Source organism: Lissotriton vulgaris, chromosome 1_1 (assembly GCF_964263255.1).
Source record: "Lissotriton vulgaris chromosome 1_1, aLisVul1.2, whole genome shotgun sequence".
NCBI lineage: Eukaryota > Metazoa > Chordata > Amphibia > Caudata > Salamandridae > Lissotriton > Lissotriton vulgaris.
This window is the reverse complement of record NC_141685.1, coordinates 1513226267-1513241362: the sequence shown is the minus strand read 5'-3', so window position 1 is coordinate 1513241362 and position 15096 is coordinate 1513226267. Positions and strand designations below refer to the sequence as shown.

At 43.3% G+C, this 15096-nt stretch overlaps 1 protein-coding gene across 1 annotated transcript in view; it reads right to left on the bottom strand.

Moving 5' to 3' along the window:
* Positions 1-15096, bottom strand: part of RELN (reelin) — a 1675658-nt gene that overhangs the window by 99739 nt on the left and 1560823 nt on the right. The window contains exons 57-59 of the mRNA XM_086967429.1: positions 14472-14647; positions 7681-7754; positions 6806-6967 (exon numbers count right to left, since the gene is read on the bottom strand). Coding sequence (XP_086823555.1) covers positions 6806-6967; positions 7681-7754; positions 14472-14647 — 412 coding nt within the window. The remainder of the gene's footprint in view (positions 1-6805; positions 6968-7680; positions 7755-14471; positions 14648-15096) is intronic.

Here is a 15096-nt window from a genome sequence, read left to right as displayed (position 1 = left end):
TGCAAGTTTTAACTGACTTTTTCACCTAACTATAAGGTCCCATTAACCTCTGTTTTTTTCAGTGAAAAAACATATATATACATACAGAAAGAGTTGGGGATGAGAGAGTGGGAATGGGGAGAAGTAGAGAGTAAGAGTGGAACGAGAGTCCGAGAAAACACAATTTCAGTACCCAGAAAGATCTCTTATTCACAATATAGCATGAGGAAATCTGATAGCTACACAATGCAGGTCTGACTTTGTACTAAAACAAACAACAGCTAGGTGACTAATCCAGTGGCCGCTAATTCAAAAGGTGCTATAATTGTAGGCTACTGGAACCTGCAATAAGGAAAACTTTATAGTTCATTCTTATCAATGCAACCCCTGGAAACCTGAAGACCCCTACAAAGATATACATTTTCCATGTCCTTTACATGTGTTTACCCTGTTCATCTCCAACTAGTGTGGTCTAACAAACGATCTACTTTTAATATGCTTGTTTAGTTCTCTACTCTTTCCCTAAGCGTTTTGTTGTAGTTTTATCAGCAGTGAATGGTAAACTGGTGGCTTAAAACAGTCTATCTGCCTTTCACTAATGCACAGTTCAAAGGGCAGGACTAAAATAATGCATTTTGTGTGCTCAGGTACACACTTCTGGTCTGTGGCACGCGGTGCAGCGCAAACGGGGCAGCGCACCCAAACTGTAAGTTGGGCCCTGGAGCATATCATGAGCACGGAGCACAAGCCAGGTATGGAGCTCTGCACCTGAACGAAATCAGCATGTCTATGTGTGCATGGAATAACTTAGTCATTGTACAAGTTATGGCATGGGCTACAGACAGCATAGATCGGAAAGCCAGAGCTGTGGTTGTTGCTTTGTGCGTCTAAGCCATTCTGTCTACAGCTCATGAACTAAGTTGAAGAATTTCAGAGAGTTTCCAGGTGAATGCATGAACTAAATGAAGCACAATTGCATTCAGAAAAAGGTGCATAGCTGTGTATGCATGCATGTATACATTGGGTATTTTTACAGTGCGCTACATTGCCAAAGACAAGCATAAAGTCAATAAGTCATAGGAGAAGAAGCTGGGTTGTGGATGTCTAATGCATTGTGATGTAGTGCGCCTTCATGAGGTGAGTCTTCATCTCTTTCCTAAATTGGTGCAGTTTTGGGGCAGTCATGATGCATACAACGAATGTCAATACAACTCCTAGATACCTAGATGGAAAAAGTCTGGTGTCTTGTTGTTTCCTTTTTTACACTTCGTTCTGCGGTCTAATGTTGTCCTGGCTGGGGGAGTACTACGAGCCACCAGAGACTGTGAGCTTGTTCAGATAATGAACAGGGGTGCTGGTTGGGATGGCGTTATCAATGATGCAGCTGGTTTTGAAGATGGAGTGGGATGGGAAAGGGTGTCAATGGAGTTCCAGCAGGATGTGGTGATGTGATCAAATTTCTATAGGCCTCGGATGAGACATGCTCTGGCATATAGGATGTCCTGAAGGGGTGCAATGTGGAGCCTGGAAGGCCATGGAGCAGGGCGTTGCCACCAGCCAGCTGCAAGAGTACAAGGGCTTGACCAACAGTTCTGGAGTCTCTTTCTGGAACAAACAGTTTGACTTTCTTTAGAAGAGAGAGCTGGTATCAGGCTGTCATTTATTTTGCAATCTTTCTTTTGGGTGAGGTTGGTATCCCCAGTAAATCTAAGTAACTTGGCATTTGGCGACAGTAGGGGTTCAAAGCCATCAAGGTACAAGTTATTGAGCCAGGTTTGTACTGTTTCTTTCTTTACAGGAATTCTGTCTTGATTGGGATGAGCTTCAGGTAGATGGACTTCCAGTGTTGGATGAACAGAAAGCAGTGCTTGAGGAGTTGGATGTCTGAATCAGAGCAGACTTTCAGTTGTGTATTATCGGCATATTGGTGAATTTTGATGTGGTTATCAGTGAATAGAGTACCAAGTGGCTCCATTGTAAAGCTTGAAGATGATAAGAGACAGAATAGAACCCTGGGGGACTACTCAGTTATTTTTTTGTGACCTGGAGGTGCCCATATGAACAAACTAGTGTCTGTTGGAAAGGTTAGCAAACCAGTGAAGGATTTGCTGCAGGAAGCGTATGAGGGTGAGATGGCTGACAGAGTCGAAGGGACGCTAAGAAGTCCAGTAATATCAGGAGGCAGGGGTCATCATCTGTGGTCAAGAGGGCCTTGTCTACAATCAGTAAGTTAGCAGTCTACATGCTGCAGCGTGATCTGAAGCCAGACTGGGAGTTATACAGGAGATGGTTATCCTTATTGTTATCTTAGAGACGAACATAGAATGCTTTTTCAATGATCTTGCAGATGAACAATATGTGAGCGATGGGCCGGTAGTTGCAAGGTCATCGTGTTGCAGTGTAGGTTTCTTTAGGAGTAGGAGGATATCGCCTGTCTTATGAGCTTCTAGGAAGATGTCTTGAGTGAGGGAGGCACCGACAATGGTGAGTTGAAGTAAGAGACAGTTCCCAGCGAGAGATTTGATGAAGATTGAGGGTATGACATCATCTATATAAGAAGTGGTTTTGAAGGAGTTGAGTATGTCAGGGAGATCTGGGAGGAATAAGGCTTGAAGGCTGACCATTGTCAAGTTCATGGGAAAGGACGGGTGTAATGGGAGACATCCTTTATAACGCATTCTTAATCACGCAATGTTTTTACCACATGTCCATTACCACGCAATACCTTCGCCATGAAAGTCTTTACCACACATATGCCTTTATCACTCATGCCTTTTCAGGGTTTAGGGTGGGTAAAGGTATTTGGGTGGTAAGGGTTTAGGGTTTAGGAGTGGGTGAATTTAGGGGTTGATTAAGGATATATATAAATATATATATATATATATATATATATATATATATATATTCACTGAAAAAACCATAGGTTTTAGGCCTTATATAGTTAGGAATTAACATATAAAAAACCATTGAAATTCCTCCTATATAGTTAGCTGGACATTTTATCGATATAAAACCAATGAAATTCCACATATAGTTAGTTGCACTAACTATATATTTCGCGCATCCGCAATCCAATGCTGATGATGTCACATATTACATCATTCATGACATGGTCAGTGACATCACTGATGACATCACTGATGACATCTCAAATGACATCACTGATGACATTATCCAGTGTCTGTGTGTTTTTGTAAAGTTTAAATATGTTTTACATATTGAAGAATGAGTGGATGTATAAGAGTATGGATGAAGAATTTGATTGTATAAGTGAGTAACTATGTGTTAGTATATCTGTAAAAATGTAAGCTGTTCTGTGTTTAACTGTATAGATGAAAAAATCAAAGTGTGATTGATTCTTTACAGGACTGACTAGGTGTGTGAGTAACTCCATGGATGAGTGGCAGTGTATGAGTGCATATGATAGTGTTGTAATGATGAGTGACTGTATGTACGAGTGACCTTATGGGTGAATTAAGGAATGTGCATGTAGACGTAGCAATAATTGAGTGCGTATGTAGTAAATGGTATTGGTGTGTCAATAGTTTCAAAAATGATACTCTGTATTTTACACTAGGTGTAACAGAGGTTATATTAAAGTGTAAGGAGGTGCATTGTATTATCACATGAAGTATATCATCAGTGGTGTGATCATTGATGTTAAATTAGCTGTCATTAGGGATGTCATCAGTGATGTCACTGACCATGTCATGAATGATGTAATATGTGACATCATCAGCATTGGATTGCGGATGCGCGAAATATATAGTTAGTGCAACTAACTATATGTGGAATTTCATTGGTTTTATATCAATAAAATGTCCAGCTAACTATATAGGAGGAATTTCAATGGTTTTTTATATGTTAATTCCTAACTATATAAGGCCTAAAACCTACGGTTTTTTCAGTGAATTTCCAAGGTTTTTTAAGGGCTAATTCCTAACTATATATAGTCTATAACCTATGGTTTTTTCAGTGAATTTCATTGGTTTTTTAAAAGCTATGTTTTTTACTTAGACCTAATTTCCAAGTTTTATGTACATTGTAGAAAGTTTAACAAGCATTTACCATAAAAACTCATAACGTCAACCAGAGAACATTATACAGGTATGTGTTTGTTTAAATCTCACAAAACAGCACACACTTGCCATGTATTTGAGTGTTAACGTACCCACAACTTCAGTGCCCACCAAGATATATCATAAAACTATAAACAGTATACATTAAGACAGAACTCTAAACATACCCCCAATTCTACCTGGATATGCTATTAACTGGCTATAAAGGCATCCTACTGCACGGATACAGTTGCCTGGAAACGATTAACCACACCATATGTAGCTTGGTACAACCTTTCGGTAATCCACCCAAAAACCAAACAACTCATTAAAATTGACATACGTAGCCTACCGACCACACACCAGGCCTGTGGTGTGTGATGGAAAAGTTTGGAAAGCCATATCCCAGGCTACCGAAAAGCTCTGCGGCGCCAATCCAATTGGCAGATTATGGGCTTCACCTATGCTACTTAATAATAACAATACCAAAAGTGTGGGCTGCTGCTTGGCTGCATCAAGTTCATTACAATTCAATTTCCCTTGTAATTAGATGGACAAGTGGCTTACGCATAAACAATTACTGCTTTGACGTCATTAGGCTAGTATTTTGAAACGTAAAATGCAGATAATGTCTGAAGTGTATTTCGGGTGCAATGAAAGGGGGGAGTTCACGAAGAACTAAAATATCTCTGCAGCCTGCATACATGATTTTGTGACCAGTGAACCATCAGCAGTGTGCCCGCTGTAGCCATACTGCTTTCATTAAGGCTCCTGCGGAGGCGCCGACAGGTGGCTAATTTAACGAAAAACACAGTCTTGGAAAGGTCAGAACAGTTAACGTCTGAAATAAACAAGAACATTGCGTTTGTGACACACCACGGCCGCGAGCCACTTTGGTCCACTGTTGTCCGTCATCCATGAGCCAGACGAATAACACTCGCAGCAGGCATTCGTCTTCTACTAATTAAGAATAATTAATTAATTAATCGCTAAATTGATTTAACAAGACTGTTAGTTTTGGGCAAAAAAAAAAAAATTAAGAGCGGTTTCAGAGTTCTTTTGACGTTCTGGTCTTTTCCACGGAACGACAGTCAATTTACAGCGACCTCACCACCATGCGGTGTCAGTTGACTAGTTTTTAATAACGTCAACAATATTTTTATTCCCATTTTAAGCTGAAGAGTCAAACTAAGACATTAAAAATAAGAAATAAAGTTACTAGACTCTGCATCTGGTTGGCAGTCTGTAGCAGTTTTTTTTTCAATCAATCATGGCATGCAGTTTGTTGTGTAAATTAGCAGCATCACCCGGTCTCCCCCTTGGCACGGGAGACCGGGCGGAAATATCGAAGGCTTCCCCCAGGCAGGGGGAAGTGGAAACCAACCGGCAGCATCACCCGGTCTCCCCCTCGGCACGGGAGACCGGGCGGAAACATCGAAGGCTTCCCCCAGGCAGGGGGAAGCGGAAACCAACCGGCAGCATCACCCGGTCTCCCCCTCGGCACGGGAGACCGGGCGGAAACATCGAAGGCTTCCCCCAGGCAGGGGGAAGCGGAAACCAACTCCTCCCGGCCCCGGCCACAACCAGGCGGCGGCGGCGGCCATCATGAGGCGGCTCGGGCCGCGGTGGTGATCTCGGGGGTAAAACGAGGGGTGGGCACCCTCGAAATTCAAATAAAACAGACAAAAATAAAAGACAGAAGCCCCCCAAGCCCCCCCCCAAATTTTTTGGGGGAAAAATCGTGGGGGTGCGCGCACGGTGCGGGCTTATAGATATATAATTTGTTTCTCTTTTAATTTTCTCAGGAACCACTGGAGGGATTTACACTATTTTACCAAAAGCGTGATCTGCGTACCAGACACTACTATTTTGACAAGTTTGGTGTAATTCCCTTCAGCGGTTCAAGCTGTAGCCGAGTCTAACGGTCCTTTGGAAATTAACATGGGGAAAACACGTTTTGGGACCCCCCTTTTTTCTCAGCCCTACTTGACTAATCCCCCCCAAACTTTCAGGGAAGGAGAGGAGCGGAGCGAGCCATCTTCTTTGAGAAATTTGCGAAGATTCATCAACCAGCGCCAAAGTTATTCCCAATAGAATGTTGGGGATTTCCTATGGAAACTAGGTCCTAACTATATATACCTACTGGCTACCGCCAGTAGGTAATATATATATATATATATATATATATATATATATATATATATATATATATATATATATATACTTCCTATTTCATTGTAAAGGCATGTGTAGTAAAGGCATATGCGTAGTAAAGACTTGCATGAAGGCAAAATTGAGCTGGAATGGACGCATGGTAAAGGCAGGCGTGGAAATGACATTTGTTGTGTGCCATTCATCCAGGTGTAAGAGAGGAAGCAGGTTTGGTGTTAGTGATGTGCTTACTGAACCGCTAGTAACCAAGGTACAGAGTTGCGGTAATTGGCTCCTTAGAAGACACCACGAGCCTATCTCTAGAGAGAGGCTGCATTTTCTTTGTTTAAGAAGTGTCTTTCATGATGGAGTTCGAATTTGCTTCATATGACTAACCATGGTTGGCTTTCCTGTGGTCACTGCTGAAGACATGTAACATCTCATACTCTGTACAGATTATCCTTACACCCACTCAGCATTCCCGGTCTAACTGTGTGTTTCCTGCATCAATGAACCTTCATTTGGTCAGTGCACACTTGCAGCAACACCTTCAGTTTGACTTGTTTCCTAAACCACTCAAGGGACGTTCCCCCCTCTGTATGACACGCAGTGGGTACCTTGACGAGACGTGGTCGGGGAGCTGGATGGTCACTCGCTTCCAGGCCGAGCTGTTGACCGAGTTGTAGATGGTGGCCTCGTGGAACTGGAAGGGGGAGCAGCCGATACTGTTTGAAGAGGATGGAAGGCACTGCGTCTGGACAAGATGCCATGAGTCGGTCCTGCAACAAGCACATGTGACGTGCGTCAACAATCAAAATGAAAGGCAACACAAGAGTTAACACTAAACAGCAGGCACTACTTGCTGTTTCTCTTATTTATACAAACGCTAGCAGCACAATCATCAAGTGTGGAGACAGAAAGAATCCTGCATATCTAAAAGGAAATGTGTCTCCAAGCCAGCCAGACAGCGACCCTGAATTTATCAAAAAGCGTAGTAGTTTGTCCTGTCGACATGATAGCAGGGTTTGCTACTGAGAGGCCAGCCGCACTGTACACTATACAAAGACATCAGAACGTTCGTAGTCTCAGGCCCAAACAGAAGCAGAAGCAAACTTTAGTGCATTTTAGGATGAAAATGCCATTTGACATGCAGTTAAAAATATCGAATATGATGACACTTATGAAAATAATCACAATCAAGTGTATCTTGCATTTGTTTCTGTGAAGTTCACAAATGTTGGACAAAACATCCTTCTTCCAACTCGTGCCACCCAGGCTAGGTCCAGTGGAAGATAATTTTGGTAGATGGCGAGACTTGACACGAAAGTGTATATATCATAATTGTCTACGAAATATTCCCACTGGGCCATGGTATATGCTCTACCATTACACACATCTCCATGGTTTATTCCCACCCTTATATTTTCTACCATTTATATTTCCCAGTGATTCTTGTGCGCTTGGGTATGATGTGAACTGAAAGTAAAGCTACCTGGACTCCTTGGTGTATTCAAGCATCACCGAATGCTGGTCACCACACGAATTGGCCTCACATCCAACCACAATCTGCAAACCAATGACAGAGACAAAGAAAGACATTAGGAAAGTGCAGCAAGTAAACTTAATTACGTTTGTGCGACGTTGCAAATGCTCATCACCTCCAACATTTTGACTCTTTTACAACTTTGTGAACTACACAGTGTGAACAGCTTGAAAATGAAGAACGCGTCAGACGACCTCTGATAACGTTTTGAAAAATTCTGCAAAAACACGGAGGAAGACTATTATCTGAAAAAAGATTTTATGATAAATTATTTTGCAGACTTTTTTTGATTTTGCACTGCAAGATTAGGTAACAATTCAAGTTGTTACATCATGCACGCAAAATGTGATAGTAGGAGTGCTTGCAAATAGCCTAACCACTGCCAATCGCTTTGGGTAGCACACCAACCCATCATTTATCACCCACTGTGCGATTCGAGGCCTGCATATGGAAATCCCTATCGACCCTGCTCCGCATTGGAAAAGTCCACCCCAAGCTGCCAGACAAGGATCCCTCTAGAAGGGAATACAAGCAACCCCAGTCCAGTTTTGGCCTTCTTAAGCCTAGTCAGCTAGGTACATTTTGAGACGTGGGTCTTGCGCTCACTGTGCCATTGGTCTTAAGCTAAACCTTACTAATGAGACCTACTAGGCCGAAACTGATATAAGGTTGCTTGTGTTCCCACCGAAGAAGCTTTGGCCTAGCAGTATGAGCTGGACTGCTCATATTGAAGCAGGAATAAAGCAGGTCTCTGTCTATAGAGGCACAGCGGAAGAAAAGGATGGTCTGTAATGCAGGCAAAATTGATCGCCGGTGGTTGAGATTAATTTTAGCATTTCTTACATCACGTGGTTTCTGCTGAAATCAAAGTTGGACAAAAGTGGTATACTCAGCCAACTGGGTAAAAGTGAAATGTTTGCCAATTTCACCCAACTTCAAGGAAGTTGTTTAAAGCTTCACCAACCACAGTTACTGTGCTGCATTGCATCAACGGGAGAGGCCATGACTATGCCATGTCTACTAAGATCAAGCTTTGCTGAGCTCTCCCCAAGCTCTGGTGCACAATTTAACTGCCTTGTGCCACACACATAACTGTATACCATAGTGCAAAGGTGTGTCTTTGTGAGTCTAGCTTAACTTTTGTACAGAAGCATAGCCTTGCAGTACAAAACACTATAATTAGTTGAATTAAAAAACTTTTGCCACTTTGTATGTGTACTCAGCGGCGTCACTAGGGGGGGTGCGGGCCGCACCGGGTGTCACCCCATCATGGGGTGACACCAATCTGGTTACACTGCTCTGGCTCGCTGTGTAATAAAAACACAGCTGGAGTACCGTAATTCTCACGGGCAGCATCATTCAACAGCATGGCACCAGGCACCTGAGTGGCCTCGGGCGCTGCCGAGTCACCGCCGCCCCAAATTGCAAATGCCAGGGAAGGAGACTGTGCAACAAATATTCCAAGACAGTACTCCAGTCGAATAACTGTGCTTAGGGGGCTGAAGGGTAGTCGCGCTGTGCTGATTGCGCGGTATTACCCCAGCCGGCACTGCAGTGCCGGAGTTCCGAGAGGCCAGATACTGTGCGGGTCAGTGGTTTCTGCTTTGTTTATTTTGGCTGCCTGCAGGCCTTCCTGGGTCTTATGCACAGGACGGTGTTTTCACCGATATTACACAAAAGTGGGGGCTGTTTGGGGGCACGTTGAATGGTTGTGCAGCATTTTGTTTTATTTGCTGCGCTCCAAGTTTAAATGCACAATCGCCATCACCTGTACCTTGCAAAACCTAATTAGAGCGTATCAGGCGGCAGCTTTCACACACCAGCGGTCGAAGGGTGCAGGCAGTGAGGGCAACTGACCTATCTCTACTTAAAGTGGGGCAGGGCACCGTGGCCAAGCCTGCAGAAAAGGGGCAATAAAATTAATGAATGGAGCCAGGAAAGTGCTTCCTTGCCTGGACGCTCCAGAGACGTTTATTTTTTTTACAGTACATTGCTCGAGCAGGTTTAGCTGCACCTTCCTGATCACCTTGTCTGGCAGTAGCTAGACCAATTATATACATTAATAGCTTCACGTGGACAGCTGTGCTTGTGTCCTGAACGGGGTGCTAAAGTCAGCCAGGGTCGATGGCAGCTTACTGCGCCCTTTCGCCCTCCAGAGACGCCTGCACAGGGGCTCTGGATCAATAAGGCCTCTTGGTGCTATTAGCATACAGAGGAACTAGTTAGACTTATAAAGTGTCAGTCCAAACGTCTGGGGTAGCGGAAATAACATCATGCACGCTTTGATCCCAAATGATGCCACATGGCTAACCCGTTTTACCACTGTTTACTTTTGAGTGAGGAAAGAGAAAGAAAAAGTTTACTAGAGACGAAAATGAAAAATGTGACAATGGGAAGGAGGGAAGGAGGGAAAAAGCAACAAAGAGGATAAAAGGGGAGAAGGAAGGAAAGAAAGAACATGAACCACACGTTCACAAAACTGTATTTTATGAGGATTATCTGTGAGCTACTGCTTTTTACTAGGTTAGTGCCCTTCCATTTCTACCACTTTACAGCACTTTCAAGATCTGAGTTTTTCATTGCCCAAATGGGTGTAATGTCTGTTATTTAAATGTTTTGCACTTCTTCATTGCTTTATTTTGCTTGCGAGAAAGTGTCACTCATAGTCGTTGAATGTCACTCATAATTACACTTCAATTATGAAAATGTCACACGTTAGCAATCAGAAACCTTGGCAGCTATGGTACTGTGCATTCACGAGTTAGACCCAGTACCGGTTTGCAAAGGTATGAGCAGGGGGGCGGGGTGGTTGAAGCCGACAGACTACGAGTTAAGTAATATTACATTTTATTTTTTTATTTTACAGAGTTTTATATAGCGCAAACTTGACCCGAATCAGGTATCAGAGTGCTTTACATAGCACCAGTTGCATTACATGAAGACACATTCTTTTTTTGATAGGCACGGGGAAATTAAGTTATTTGCGTATAATCACTGGATGTTCAGCGTCATTGCGGAGACTCGAGTCCATGCGGTAAGTCGTAAGGGGGTGACACCATGAGTTACCCGCACCAGGTGACACCAACCCTAGTGACGCCACTGTGTGTACTGTACAGTGGAGTACAAATGCAAATTTCCAATGGCTTGTTTATGCCTTAAGGAAGTGTATTGTTTGGCACATGTTAGCCGATAGGGCTTTGTATAAAAAACCATGGGTAGTAGCATGAAACGCCAATGTAGTACCAATGGGACGCCCTCTTGACGCAAAGTAGTGCAGTGTTAAAACGGTTCGGCAATTTTGCTGTGCAAAACAAGTTCGGCACTGGAAAGTAAATCTCAAATGAACACTGAGGGCCAATTCTCGTCACTTCTAGTGTCTTTGCAATAGTACACAGTGTTGATATATCTGGCTATCTGTTCACAAATAAGCAGTCTAACTTTCTCACTACTTCTTGTACTTTTAAATGAAATTCCTATTCAAGCCACCACTTATCTGGCAAGGTTCAGTAAATATTCCAGACAGAGAGGGACGGATGTTCGACTAGGAAAAGGACAAATAAGTGGCCACTTAATCCAGAGAGGGCTGGTACCAGGATTTTAAGCAAAGTGACAAACCTGCGGGAACAATGTAGTTACTGTCTTTTTCACCTTGACACTTCACCTCCAATGTGACAGCAGGAGCAGTATGCCACACATGCCCCATATGCTAAGAATTGCCTCCAGTATGTCGGCACCAACATTTTCCAAGGGTATTCCAGATGCTAAATAGCACCTCTAATATGCCAGTGTCATTATTTTGCCACTGATACCTGTTATGCAAGAATTACCTCCTGTATTTCAGGCCCAGCTTTTTGACATGGATATCCCATATCCCAAATATTACCTGTAGAATGTCAATGCAAAGTATTTCCTTTACTATGCATGTGCAGTATTTTGTAAAATATGCTGTTATGCTAAGATTTATGTCTACTATGCCAAGCACACCCCATTCTCAATCACTCATGCTCACTCACTAACACTCATTCTCACTTTCATTTAATAATTCTCATTCCAACTCTTCTCCCTCGTGTTCACTCATTCAGTGTCACTTGTTTGCACCCACTCGCTCCCACTCACTCTCACACTTCCTTATTTTCACTCCTCCTCTCGTTCATTCTCACTCATTCTCACCAATTCAGTCACTCGTTCTTATTCACATTTGAATTCCTCTCTCATATTTTCATACTCACACACATTTGAGCACACTTTTACTCTCACGCAGTCTTGCACTCATTCTTACTTTCACTCATTCATTCATTCTCATTGGCCCGCACTAAACACACATTCTGGGCTATTTTCAATCATTCTTGACGGCTTCCACTAATGGTTACACTGAATCACTCATTATCCCTCACTCTGACTCACTTGTGTTCACACCCACTCTTCAATTTTCACTCGTTCTGACTCATTTGCATTCACTCTTTCAACCAGGCAGTCACAATCACACAATTTCAATCATTGCGTTCACTCTTACTAATTTTCAATCACTTGCACTCACTCTTAGTCTGACTCACTCATACTCACTGCCACTCACTCTCACCTACTCCGCCAGTCGCTCTCTCTCACACACAGGTACTCACAGATACACACAGAGCCAGGTTCACCCACCCACCCACATTTTAAAGCTTTTCTTTTAATTTCCCTTGCTGTGTGAGGAAGCCCTGCATGAGCTCCAGCTGTTCTGTTTATCGCTGTAGTGGCCACACAGCTCCTTCCCACCTAAAACATTACTAAAGCATTAAACTGAAACCTTGAGCTTGCAGTTGCAGGTATCTTTCTCTTGCTCCCCCCCCGCACTTTCCAAACTATGACGAATTTGGAAAGGGTAGGGTGACAGGCTGATTGATGTGTAGCCGTGGGAGGCCTACAGTGCCCAGAGCTACGTTAGAAGTGACCCTCCAGCATGTCACAGATGCTGGGTCCCTCAGGCCAGGGATTTCCCCCAAACTGGACAATCCCTCTGATGTCTGGTGCAGGTGTCTTCATGGCTCTGCGGGCAGCTATCAGACACATATCACTGTCTCAAAGGCTGCTGCTTGACCTTAGGATTGGTTTTTTTTATGACACCACCAGTAAATAATGTTGAACATTTTACTGTTGATATAATAATAAAGGGCCCTGACACACTTGAGTGCAAGCCACCACTGATTTATATGAATTCAAACCATTTGCGTAGAATCATAATCAAAGACATGTAATTGATCACAGAGTAGTAGGTTTGCTTTTGCAGTGTCCTGAATTAGCACATTAATTAGTGGGAGGATCCCAGACACCCACAGCTCCACACACTTTAACTTCCTTTTGCCTCTTCTCCACTGACTACTTGATCAGAAGAATTACACACCAGCACAAGAAGAACACCTGACTTATGGAATGCCCTACATATTTCCTCCATCGCAAAATGCTCAAGAATCATCTTGCTTGCCTTCTCCTTTATCCTTATTAGAGATTTCATGTGGTGCTTCAACGCAATGGAAGTTATACAAATTCTCTAAAAGCCAAAAATAGAGCTTTGCACTCATGCCTTGGGCTTTGCACAGAAAGCAGGCTAGCTCCTTGGGCAGTGCTTGGGTTGTCTTTTGCTCAACGTCTGAAGTTTTTGGGTAGGTGGGACTCAGCACTGGTACTTCCTGCAGGGCTATGGACAGACAGAAGAGAAGTATGCTCCCATCTCCACACCTGATTCAGCCATGAGCACGGTTGGCAAGAGAGAGGATTAAAACAATGGACGCCAAGCTCAAAGAAGCACCTCGGATAACAGTTTTAACAGTGGATGCAATATTAGATGCTGCATCACCCATTGCTACAGTCCAGGAGAGCAGAAGGAATGGGGGAGCCCTTCTTCTATTTTCATTAGGCTTCACAGCTGAATGAGACCAACTGCCACTGTACTTTTGCATTCACCAGTCAGTGCCCTGATAAACGCGCCTTCTATTTTCATAAACCACAATTAAGATAAAAGAACGTTGTTTCTCTTACTCGTCACCGGGAAATAGGTTTCTATGGGAGAACAGCGGGACAGCAAGCAGCACGACTGCAATGAAGACTACATGACTCCCTCAATGTCTGGTGCCAGTGCCACATGGGTGGTGCTCAAATCAAACTCTTCAGGCAGCTTGCAGTGGAAGTGCCTTTCCCTCAGTACATCAAGCTTTAAAGAACCAATGGTAGAGAGACCAAGCAGAAGGGACCAACTCAGGCCCACCTACGAGCATGAATAGCAGATATGGTTTTAGTTTAATTTGTATTTCGTTTGAAAGTGTGTACCTTTATGCAGTCTCCTTCCTTTTTGAGGGGGTACGTAATACTTGTAATTGATTTAGATATGTTTCTCCTCCCCCCAGCTATTCTCTCTTCTCCAGCCTCCATTATGTTCCATTAGTAGAGGCTCAGTCACACACCACCAACCTTGTATGTTTGCTCTCCCACGAGCCCCTAAAGCACGCAGGACTACTTTATTCCCAGTCTGCCAGAAATCAATAAGGACTGACCAGTACCACTCAACCAACCTACTAACCGACACCTGGGCTCCTTGTATTAATTGAGCCACAAGTCTGTAAATCTGAAATTCTGAATAGTATACTCTCTCTTTCACATGAATGTGTCTGGCACTGGCAGCTTCCTGAGAGAAATGGCGGCCCCTGGCATGTGTATTTTCACAAAATTACACAGTATTGAATGGTCACGGTAAATCTTCTTACCTTAAACTGCATCATGTATCCTGGCTGGATGATCAGCTCCCGCGAGGACAGGATGTTGTGTGTCTTGTCCTTTCGCTTGTTCGGCCAGTAGAGGTGGAAGGAGGGATTTCCACAGAAACCTGCAGTACGTACTGCGTTCGGGTAAAAACTCCAGTTTTCCTCATGGGAAGTTCCTTCTGTGACACAATAATAATCGTGTTTAAAAGTTGAAAACATTCTTATCTATTGATATAATACTGATGGTGTATTAGTGTAGGTACAATTACAAATCATTGAGGAATAATACAACTTTCTGACAGATTAGTAATAGGTCTCAGATAAACTTTCAGGCACTCAGTTATATTTACCGACATCAACTAGGGGCAATGGTGGTGGGTTCAGAATCCTGCATGGTAACTGGAGAACATGTAGCTCTTCATTCTCTGCCACGTCGTTTTGTCAGGCCCACAAAGTGTTCTGGGAAATATTATTTGACTTGCAATTTTACCCTTGCCAGTTTGCGCAGGATTCTGAGTTTTCAAGATCAGAATGAGGAACAACATAGTTTTTAGAGGGGCCAGGTGTGCAGGGGAAGGCTTTGCGATACGAAGGTGGGCGTTGGCTTAGTTATGCTACGGCATCTGTG